At 40.0% G+C, this 12,208-nt stretch overlaps 1 protein-coding gene across 1 annotated transcript in view; it reads left to right on the top strand.

Moving 5' to 3' along the window:
• Positions 1 to 12,208, top strand: part of FGD3 (FYVE, RhoGEF and PH domain containing 3) — a 187,411-nt gene that overhangs the window by 90,685 nt on the left and 84,518 nt on the right. Inside the window, exons 2-4 of the mRNA XM_036738768.1 lie at positions 3,228 to 3,416; positions 7,024 to 7,207; positions 8,884 to 9,478. Of these exons, the coding sequence (XP_036594663.1) occupies positions 3,228 to 3,416; positions 7,024 to 7,207; positions 8,884 to 9,478 (968 nt within the window). The remainder of the gene's footprint in view (positions 1 to 3,227; positions 3,417 to 7,023; positions 7,208 to 8,883; positions 9,479 to 12,208) is intronic.

Raw genomic sequence — 12,208 nt, 5'->3', positions numbered from 1 at the left:
AGAAAGCAAGGCTGGTGACTTTGCACAGCCCTTATTCACTTAAATCCAGTTCACTTGCATGTCATGGCATCACCTTCCTGATGTCATAGTCCTCCTCAAGAACAAAGGACAAACAACAGCTCTCCTTTGATAATCTTATCTGCTTTCATGGATTAAAATACCTCTATACAGATAGCTCCTAGATCTACATATACAGCCCTCATCTCTTTCCTGAACTCAAGTCTTGCACTACCAGCTGCCTGCTGGATATCTCCTGGGTGTCCTGTAGGCATCTCAAATGAATCTCAAAAAAGACCTCCAAAATGAAACTCATCTTTCTTCTTCTATCCGAAGCCTCTCCCCTCCTTTCACATTTCTCTATTTTAGCTGAAAATATCACCATCATTCTTCTCACCCAGGTTTACAACCTTAGAGTCATATTTCCCTTTCATCTCACATAAAGAATCAAAAATATGATGCCATTATTAGACGTTGCCAAGTCTTATAGATTCTGTCACCACACTATGCCTCACATCTGGCCCCTTCTCTTCATTCATACAACCTCTACTATAGTTCAGGTTCTTATCCCCTCTCCCCTAGACTATTGTAATGCTTTCCTGATAGGCCTTCCTGCTTCCAGGCTCTTCTCTCTTCATTCCATCCTCCACACTATTGCCACATCAATATTCTCAAAACACACATTTTGCCTTGTCAATACCCCCTTCAGACATCTGTAATAGTTTTCTGTTGCCTCTAGAACAAAATATTAAATCTTCAGCCTCATATTGAAAACCTTCTGCTAGCCCCTACGCAGCCCTCTATTGTTACTTTGTATTATATCCCTTCACATACACTCTGGACCAATCAAACTGACCTCTCTGTGGTGTGTCATTGTTGTTGTTCCACGTGCTGCCTCTTAGCGCCATCGTCTGAAATGAACTCTGTCCCTTCTACTTAGAATTTCAAGATTACATTTAAAGCACAGTTATTATATATATAGATGGCCTTTCCTGAGTCCACTAATTATTAATTCTCTTTTCTTATTGAAATCGATTTGTATAATTTAACCATGCACAAGTTCTTTTCCCCCCAGCAGAGTGTAGGCTTTTTAGGGGCAGGGATGATTGCATTTTTGTCTTTTATCCTGAGAGCCTAGCATAGTGCCTTACGCGGAGTAGGTACTTCATATATATTTAATTGAATTGTTCTAAATTCTCTGTTTGTGAAATAGTTTAAGTAGATTAAATTAACAAGTGCTTCACCTTCTCTCAAGATTGATGTCTCAGTCAGTCTGTGACAATGAAGCTGTGATAAACTGCACCATGAGACACAGACAAGCAGAGGAGTTTTGTTGTTAAGCAGTCAACCAGTAGTTATTAAGCACCTGTTATACATCAGGTACTGTGCCAGGTGCTGGGGAAACAAATACCATAAATGAAACAGTCCCATTTTGGAAGGAATTTACATTCAAGCGGCAGCATGCAGGTCCTTTTATTTCCAATGTACAATCATGTCCTGTCATACTGCTGCTTTCTCCACAGCAGAAGCCCATGTGGTATAGTGTAAGGAGCCTTGGCCTGGGATGAGATCAATGTTCTAGTCCCAAATCAACTAGTAATTCACTGTAGGTCCTTGGTCATGTCCTTTGTCCTGTGAGGGTTTTAGCTTCATCATCTGTGCCATGTAATACTAAATCATCTGGAAGTCCCATCCAAAGAGGATAGTTTGGAATTTGAAGCTGTTAGCTCTACTTTGATCAGTCTGGGGAAGGCTTCACAGAGAATGGGTTTTTAGGAGTCATTTTGATGGTGCTGGTCCAGTGTGGAGAATAAGCGTTCGAAAGTAACTTAAACAGCAAAAAATAAACTTTCCTGAACGTACTTCTCTTTTGGTGGGGGGTGGGGGACAGTACGTCAAAATGCATCAATGTTTCATAGAGTAATATTGTACTACAGAAGCTTATTGAAACTAGGTTTAGGTTTGTGTAAAGAAGCATTTATTATGCTGGGAAGAATGTAATGATAATTGCAGAAGTGCCCCTAGAACCATTATAAATTTGTAAAATCCGCGTAAAGATAACTTAATATACAGGGTAACAGTATACTGCTTAGAGTGATAATTTGCTACAATAAAGTGATAGGCTCATTTGCTCAACAGAATTTCTTGTTTTAAATCTTTATATCAGGCACATGCAGAGATGCCATTGATTTCATTTTATTAAGCAAGTAGTGCAAAATAATGGTTTTACTCTCTGTGATGGAAATGACTAATCCTTATGTAGATTAGGAAATCTTTGTAGCCTCTGGCTATGTCTAAATAAAGATCTCTGAGCTTTTTTTCTCCCCCCAACATGTTTTTTAAACCAAAATAATAGCCTGCTTCCAAATAGCTTGTCCCAGTAGCTTGGTCAACCTGTCCAGTCTGGTTTCCAAGGCAGCCTGATTGATCCACTATAGGGACTAGTTTTTGATCCTGTGTTTTCAAAAGCATAGAACTTTAAATTTGATGCAACATATGTATTGGTTCCTTAAGCCAAAAATACTTATGCTGTAATGTTGTGATGAAGAAGTTGGAAGAAATTTCCAAATTTTTTAAATAATAGTGATCCCAAGATCATGGGTCTTCAAGTTGGAAGAACCTCAGAGATCGTCTAGGTCGAGGAACTCATTTTACAGATGAACAAAATAAGGCTTAGAGCAGAGTCAGATGGCTTGCTCAAGATCATGGCGGTAATAGGTGGCATGACAGGATTTTCACCCAAGTCTTCTGACTCGAAATCCAGTGAGATTTCTGTTAACTGTGCTGTGCATACATTGGCTTCTGGACTGATTGATGAAATTACATGATCCAGAGGTCTTGGGCTCAGATCTCAGCCCTGGTGATGCTTAGGTTTCCTTCTCTGTGAATTAGGGAGAGACTAAATGGTCTGAGGTCCCTTCTAGCTCTAAATTTATCATCCTCCTTACTACTTGTGTGACCATGGTCAAGACCTTCTTTCTCTTTCGGCCCAGTTTCCTCCTCTAAAAATGAAAGAATTAAACTAGATGATCTCTAAGCTCTTCTAAAGTGTCTATGATCCTTTGAACAACAGCTATTCCACATAGAAGTTTAAAAATAATGACAGCAATAAGTCTGATTTTATTTGCACATAATTAAATGAAGTTGATGTCTGAAAGAGGAATGGAGGCTTACTTGGTAAGGGAAAGGAAATGTGTATTCATTCTGTTTCTTTCTTCTTCCCGTTTCAGATTATTCTTCGGACCCGGCTCCTAGTCCTTCTTCTGTTCCAGGTGAAAACCATTCTGACTCACCACCAGCACCAGAGGCAGACGACCAGTTGCAAAGCCTCAGCCCTTTACAATGTGCCCAGCAACAGGGAAAAAGACCTCAGATCAAATGTCCAGCTGCCAAAACACACCCTCCGAAAAAACCCCGAGGCAAGTGTTTGGGTGTCTGTTTTTCCATCCAATTCTTCTTTCAAATTAATTTGAGTTTTGGAGGTCTGTTTGTTTAATTGTAGAGAGTTCCTCACTTTAACTGACTTTGTCATAATTGACCAACCTATTTTCAGTCCCTTCTATCTGTTTTATGTTGAGTCCTTGCTTATGAGGAGGCTAAGTTGCAGTTTGACCTCAGACTCTGTTGCCCCTCTCTGGGCCTTGGTTTTCCCATCTGTAAAATGAGGGGGTTGGACTAGATAATTTTTTATATTTCTTTCCAGCTCTGTCAGCATGTGTTACTGCAATTAAAATATTTAGGAAGAGAGACAATGGGAATGGATAAATGATCTTCTTATCGGGCTCAAGAAATTTACCCTGATAACCATTTTGCCACTTCTAGCATAGACTTTAAAATTTAAGCACTTCCAAAGATAGGATTTCTTGTTCAATGGTCCGTTGTGCAGGAAGGTTTAGGGCAGGATAGTTCACATTTTTAACTATCAATAAGAGTAGTCCTCTTCTCTCAGCTTTGGGTGAGAGTGAGTATGGACCAAGTAGTGGAGAACATCCTCTCTGAAGTGGCTTATTTTTTTTGCCATATTTTTCATAAAATTATAGAACCTTAGGTCTGGAAGGGACTAACAATCAGAGCTGTCTAACAGTGGATGAATTGCTTTCTACAGCAGTGCATTACCTGTAATGATAGCTGACTTTATACTGTTTTAAGTTTTGCAACCCATGTTACTAGATATTGTCTCATTTCTTCTTTACTACAGCCCTTTGAGGTAGGCACTATAAATATCATTCCCATTTTATAGGGTGAGGAAACCTGAGGCTCAGAGAGGTTAATTGGCTTGCCCAGGGTCATGCTGCTAGTAAGTGCTGGAGCTAGAATTTGAACTCAGGTCTTTCCTGACTCCAAGCACAAGTGCCATGATCTTTCTGCTAGCCTGTTGTACCTCTCTACCTCCCTTCAGACAGAGAAATCAAATAGAAATGGTATGACCCCCAGTTAGGGATGCCGTAGAAGAGATTCCTGCCCTGTAGGAGAGATCATACTAGATGAACACCAAGGTCCCTTTAACCACCAGACTCTGATTGTACATAAAAAGGTAGCATGTTATAGGGGGGAAGAACACCAAACTAGGAGTTAGATGACCTGAGTTCTAGTCCTGGCACCAATGGTTACTAGTTTTATAATCTCAAGTCACTTCACGCAGTTCTCTCATCTGTAAAATGGGGATAATGTTACTTGGGCTATGTATCTCATGGATTGTAGTAAGGGTCAAATAAGATCACGTATTAAAATGCTTTGTAGCCATTTATTTTTAGCTGGATCTGTGATTTCACTGTCATATAGAACTCCTGATGAAGAAACTCCTTCTATCAGTACAGATTGGTACCTGCTCTGCCAATCGCTTGTCAGGGTAACTTAGGAAAAATGATTCACTTTGTAGTGGGAAGCCATATTTATGACCAGGAATCTTATTTTCTAACGATGATGTTAATTATGCCAGCTCATGTTTCTATTTCACTTTATAGTTTTTAAATCCTTTTTCACAACAGTCCTTGGAGGCAAGCGCTATCAATTTATAGGCCTTTGTACCTTCAGGTTTTAAAATTTTACTAGGATACTCTCCTTACCCATACTTCTTCAACACGCGCGCGCGCGCACACACACACACACACACACACACCTTTTAAAAACAGAAGCAGCCATCATTTATTTCATAAAATCACAAAGCCTAAACTAACCTTGCTACCCTTAAACAGTATAAAGGGACCTTGTTGCTAAGTTGTTTTTCAGTTGTGTCTGACTGACTCTCTGTTACCTATTTGGGGTTTTCTTGGCAGAGATACTGGGGTGATTTGCCATTTCCTTCTCCACCTCATTTTACAGATGAGGAGACTGAAGCAAACAGAATTAAGTGACTTGCCTAGGGTCACACAGCTAGGAAGTGTGTAGGGCAGATTTGAACTCAGGAACTTCCTGACTTCCAGGCTGGCACTCTATCCGCTGAACCACCTAGCTGCCCAAAGGAGATATTGATGACCTAATTGTGTGCATTTCTTCAAATTGACTAATGCATTTCAGACAGAATATGGGCCCATTTATGCTTCAAGAGTAGTTGTCATAATACTCATATCGAGCAATTTTTTCCATATAGAAAAGTTTATTGTCATATCTAAATGTAGAAATGTCAATTAAACCTCTGTATTATGAGAGAAATTTAATAGAATATGGATTTTAAGTATTTTCCTCAGAGTCTGTACCCTCTATGTAGTCCCCCCATCCCACTAGAAGGTGTTTCACCCTTCCTCCTTTGCCCATTCTCTACTTCAAATCTTCTATGCATTTTCCACATTCTAATTTGTATTATAGCTATTTGTATACATTTTTGATCTCCTTAAGATACTGTAAGCTCATTGAGGGCAGGGTTTGCTTATCTCTGGCAATATCTAGCATATAATTTTGTGCATAGAATATGATTAACGAACATTTACTAAAGTGAACTAGGTTACTGTGCTCAGAATTTGGCCTTTAAAGAAAATCTATCTTGAGTTATCATTAGAGTTTTATCTTCTCTTTTCACAACCATTTATTAAATACTAATAAATTAACTGTGAAGACTACTTAAAAGACCATTTAAAAATCATTCCAACAACATGAAAAAAGTGAGAATGAAGGAATGCTTAGATGGAGGAGTAGAAAGAATACTGCATTTGAATTGGGGAACTTGGCATGAATCTGGCTCTGCCACTTACTGCTTGTGTTGCCTTGGGGAAGTCACATCTCTTAGACTCAGTTCCCCCCTATAAAATGAAAGGCATGTGTTAGATTACCTCTAAGGCTCCTTCTAACTCTCAGTCCTATGAATTCATGACTAAGCTTTTCCTAGGTGTGTGTTTACCAGTAGAGTGCCTTTTGAACAACTGTAAGCTCAGTCTTCTCATTAAACTTCCTTCAGCCTACTAGAAACATTGCTTAGTCCAGAATCATATTTATTTGCTCAGAAAATGAGGAAGGAAGTGTGTGACGAAGACTCTCCTAAAAGAAACAAGGGGAAGGGGAAACTAGCTCTTACCTTGGGTTACGTGGGTGGTTGTTTACTAGGCATGCTGCTGTATATGCAGCTGTTTGCCAGCTAGCGTTTGTTGCCCATTTGCACAGACTAACACATAATGGAATTTTTTTTCATTTTGGTTGTAGTCTTTGAAAAGGAAGCATGAGACAGGAACTAATGTTGTATTGGGAAGCATTGCTATATGTGCCCTTACACAATCAAGACTTTGGATAGGAGAATATCCTGTTGGGTAACAAGAATATTATCTGCCTCTCTGTTAGGACTCTCTTTTATGTAATAGAGTAGGTCTAAAAGAAGGACCAGGAAAATATGGTTGTCATTTTGGATATTAAAATGTGGCTATGTTGAAAATATCCAACCTAGGAATTAGTGGAGAGGCCCCAAGTGATCTACACAGGATGCAACCATGTGATAGGAACTGTTCATTTTTTTCCTCCCAGAAGTTGGACTAATTGTCTTTGTTGATATATATTACGGTAGGAAAAAGTAAATTTTGACTGTTACAATTTTCTTTTTAGTACCTCCTAAGCCTGTTCATTTCAAACCACTTGGGCAAGAAAGAAATTTGCAGCGAATACCTCCGGCACCTCGTAGACCTCTGCCGGCTGACCCCAGGCCATCCAGGACCCTGCTGTCTGCAGAAGGAGAAACACAGATCTCACCAGACATCAGCAGTCTGATTGAAAAGTTTGAAAGCATCTGGTAACTCTGTCTTATTGCTTTCCAGTTCCAGGTTGTAAAATAGATGGAAGAACTTGAATAAGTGGCTTGACCTCTCTGGATTTAAGCTTTTTCCTCAGTAAAATAAATGGATTAGTTTAGATCAAGGGCTCTTATCTGTGTCATGAGCTCCTCCGGCAAGGTACTTAAACTGATCTCTTCTTAGAATAAGATTTTTAAATAATTGGAGGAAATGCTAAATATCAGTTAGAGGTTAGTGAAAATAAATATAAATATATATATATATTTCCATTCAATATCCTAGACTTTCTGAAATCTAACTATGAATCCCTTTTATGCCTATGGACCCCAGGCTAAGAACTCCAGAACTATATATGTTACTTGCCCTATGGAAGGGCCCCTTCTACCTCTGATGGCCTCTGAATCTTTGAATTGCATTTTCAGTAAATAAAACAAATTGGCATTTTTTTCTGGTTCATTTAAATATACTAATCATGCAATGGAGTTCCTATGAACTCAGAATCTAAGCCATAACCTTGACTCCTTCACAGAAGCATTGTAAAAATCCATTTGCACATGTCTAAGAACTATGAAATTCCCAAATGAGGAGGGATGTAAAAGTGAATATTGCTGTTCTTTAATGTAAAGGATTGAAGTAGCTCTGGAGTCTTCCATGATGATTATTTTTTTTTTACTAGATGCATTTCTGGTTTGGTGGGCAGCAGCTAGATTAGTAGACCTATCTCACTTTATAGGATATTCGTATATATGCACATATATATAGGATTTTGTATTTATACTATAGGATTTATACATAAAATGGTCTCTATAAACAGAATGAAATGTGTGTTGGAATATTCTCATACATAGCATGTGTGGGTAGTATGATAGAAGGGAAAATATGCTAGACCAGGAGCCAGTAGACTTTTGTGTTCTATATCTGTCACTAACCTATTGTGTGACCTTAGGCAAGTGACTTCCTCTCTTTGAGGCTGCTTCCTTGTCTGCAAAATGAGGAAACTATACAACCTCTAAGATCTCTGCAGGTTGAAAATTCTGTTTGGTGTAGTAGAAAGAACCCTAGACTTTGAATGAGAACTGAGTGTGTATGACATTGGACAAATCCCTTAACTTTTCTGGGCCTTAGTTATATCCCATGTAAAATGAGGAAATTGGGTAAGATGATCTCTAATGTCCTTCCAAGTTCCAACATTCTGTGATTTTGATTCCGATTCGAAACAGAGAAGTGGCCTCAGGGTCTTATCCCTTCGTTTTATTTTGGATAGGACAGGAAGAACCATTAAGATCTGTGTCCTCGCCTCCCCTGGGGTCTGGCCACAGTTGTAGGTTTTAATCATTAAAGATCTGCATATTTGGACAGTTCCCTCTTCTTGGCAAATATGAATTCTTCTACAAGGCAGCTATGTCCTTGAAAGATATGTCATATTCTCTTTTTTCTCTTGAGCAACTTACCATTTTATTCTGTGAGCAGGTCCAATACATTAGGCATTTACTCCCTGACTTGTACGGCTATGTTTTATGTGGGCATGTCTACACTGAGGAGGTATTTGTTAAGCTTGTGGTATTTTGGGTCAAATGCTGTGCCATGCATTGGATATTCATGATCATTGCATGCAGTATATGGTGAACACCTTGGCTCCTCACAGACTCACTTTTTCTTTCTCTTTTCATTGTAGGCATCCCACTCCCGTTCTCCAGAGGAGCCAGTCCCATTTACCCTTTAGGATGGAGTCAGGATTGAGCTCATCACCATCCCCAAACACTGTAGATTGTGAGCTGGGCTTTAGCTCTGGAGACTCAAGTGAGAAAAACAAGAGAGATGGAAGCCAGCCAGCTGTGCTGGGCATTGCAGAGCCATCCAGTACAGACTTGGGCAAAATAAGAGAACTTCATATAGGGGACAGCCAAAGCTTTGAGGACTGTTCTTCTGCGAAGCCCAACAAAGAGGCCATGGGGAGAGATGGTACAAAAGCCCCAGCTGTTGAGCAGAATAGCAATGGGAAAATACCTAACCGAGACAGTGGCATTGATAGCCCTTCCTGTAGTGTGGCAGGAGAGAACTTTCCAGCTGAGGAAGGAGGAGAGCACAAGAAATACCCCACCCCAGGCCTCCTAACTGAGACAGAGCCTGAAGGAGAACGGAATGTGAGCTCACCTGGTGACACCCAGAAAGAGGTAGTCCAAGAGGCTGACAGTGATGTTGATGAGGGCAGCAGTGAGGAGCCAGAAACTGCAGATGTGTCAAAGGGAGAAGATCTAGATGTAGCCAAGGTAAGGTGCCCACTTTTCCAGATCCATTTGTAGTTTCTTTAGCTCCCCGACTCCCTACTGAGTATCACCAAGGAGACTTTGCCTGACAAAAGAATCTGTTGTCTTTTTCCTTGTAACTCAACACTCCTGTACCATTTCTCATATCCAGTCCCTTTAATGCTATCAAATAGTTACTTTCTTCCCCAAGAGTAGATGGACCAACAATGTAGATTGATAGCATAGAAGTCCTTTCTCCAAAGAAAAAAATCAGCCATTTGAAGCATGTGTATAAGTGTATACAATTCTATAGCCTCCCTTTTCATCCTAAATGAGCTCTTTGGGAGACCACCCAACAGGCTAGTGACTGCTCTCTTAAAATATGACAAGAATGGAAGTTCAGCATAGTTTATAGAGAGCTAACTTTGACCCAAGTTCCAGTCCCACCCCACACATACTGTCTGTGTGACCCTGGAAAAGTCACTAAACCTCTTAATAAACCCAGGCAGCTCTCTAAGACTATAAATTACAGAACAGGTGCCAATGTGCATCAGGAAGAGGGAGTTTCCTCTTTTGAAGGTTCCCTACGCCAATGAAATCACTGGTATGGTCCCCCTCACCTTCCAAATTAGAAACATCTACATTTTGGGTGCCAATTATTTGTTTTTTTAAAAATATATAATATTCTTAATTTAGGGATCTCATTAAAACCCAATATAGTTCCTCCTATGTGTTTTAGAAAGGTATTTTTGGCACAAAGAGGAAATTCCTGGTCTTTTGCCCTGTTCAGCACCCAGGACAGGGCTTTGCACTTGATAGATATTTGTTGAGTTGAATTAAGTGGTCTACTAGTTAAAGTACTTTAAATATCTCTGTCTTACACCATGAATTTAATCCAGGTCAAAAAAACCCATTTATTTAGTACCCAAAATGTGCCCAGCACTTGAAAGTTTGCTTATTTGTTGTAGTGTTTTTCTTAGGTGGAGGTTATTGTTTAACATCATCACAGGATCATAGATTCAGAGCTAGAAGAGAAAGTGGAGGCCATCTCGTTGCCCCCTCCTCACTTTACAAATGAAGAAACTGAGATACAAAGGTTAAAGATTCACTCAAGGTTACACAGGTATTAAATGACAGAGGTGGGATATGAACTCATTTGCTTTCATTTCAAATCCCAGGCTTTTCCCACTATACCACATGCATAACTAAAACATAGATCAAAATACAAATGTAATTAGTAGTGGACTAGGATTCAGGAGATCTGGGTTCTTATCAGAACTTTCATTGACTGTGGGACCTTGGTCAACTCATTTAGCTTTTTGTAGCTTCAGTTCCCTCCCTATGATGAAGAAGGAGCATTCATGTCCACCTTGGGGCCTGGTGCTTACAGTAATACTGTGTCTAATGGAGCTGGGCATCATGGTTCTCTCTCTCTCTCTCTCTCTCTCTCTCTCTCTCTCTCTCTCTCTCTCTCTCTCTCTCCTCCCCTCCCCCATCTTTCTGCCTCTCTTTCTCTCTCTTCCCATCTCCCTTTCTCCATCTCTCTCTCTCTACTCTTCTTCTTTCTTCCCACTATGTGTCTATCTCTGTCTCCTTCCCTCCCACTCCCTCCCTCCCCCCACTGTCTCCCTATACTCAAACTGTAGGAAGGGGCCAAAAAGGTCAGGGTTGAGAGCATGACAGCTGGCTATACTGAAGCTATATTCCAAAATTGCATTGTGCATTCAAGGTAGGAGACACTATGATACAGGTGTTTCAGCGGATAGAGTGTTAGACTTGGAGTCAAAAAGACCTAAGTTTACATCTTCCTTTAGCTGCTTCCAGTGGTTACTTTGTGACCCTAGGCACCTTACTTAGCCTCTTTCTCAACCTTAATTTCCTTATCTGCAGAATGGTTATAATAATAATGCCTAAGGTTGTTAGGATCAATTGAAGTTTAATTTATACATACCTACCGACATTGCTTTTCAAACCTTAAAGTGCTATGTAAGTGCTAGCTGTTTTTGTTAATATTGGTTTGGGAAAGAGAACTCACTGGATTTAAAGTTTAAAAAAATCTGGGTTCCATCCCTAGTTGTGACACTAACTGTATGGCCATGAGCAAGTCAACTAAACTATCTGAGCTTCAGTTTCCTCATCTGTAAAATGGGAATGGTTATATTACCTACTCCGTGAGGCTTTGGGAAAGAACTTTGTAAATCTTAAAGCTCTGTCAAAATGTGGCCCATTATTCACTTGGGGATAATGAGCCCTGCCCTGCCCTGCCCTGCCTCACAGGGTTATTATGAGGATCAAAGGAGACAATAGAATATACAGGGATATGTGAAAGTATATCATCAATACCAAGGAATGATGGGAATCTTCTCTAGAAACATGGAATTCCTTTGGAATGGACTGAGTAGGTTAGATAAATCTAAAAACCCTCCCTCCCCGCAAAGATTGTCCTTTCCTAGAAGGAGCACAATTAAAAGCTGCTCAACATTTCTTTCTGCCTCCTGGTCACTCATACCATCAAAATAAAAAGACCTACAGTTTTCAAGGGCAACACCAAGTGACAGCTGGCATTTTTTAAAGCTGTCTGGGCTGGCTGTGAAAGTCTATAGACTGAGCCTTTGAATGCAGGAAGAAGAGCTTTCAGCAGCTGGCGTTCTGAGGGTGGGCAATGCTCAGAGTGCAAGAGTAATAATTACCTGGCGTAGCAATCACTGTTTTGCAATTTTTCCATGTGGAAATCTTTGGACATTTGAGCCAGCC

Source organism: Trichosurus vulpecula, chromosome 9 (assembly GCF_011100635.1).
Source record: "Trichosurus vulpecula isolate mTriVul1 chromosome 9, mTriVul1.pri, whole genome shotgun sequence".
In the NCBI taxonomy this organism is placed as follows: Eukaryota; Metazoa; Chordata; class Mammalia; order Diprotodontia; family Phalangeridae; genus Trichosurus; species Trichosurus vulpecula.
Note: the sequence above shows the minus strand (reverse complement) of the source record. Positions and strands in the feature narration are given on the sequence as shown.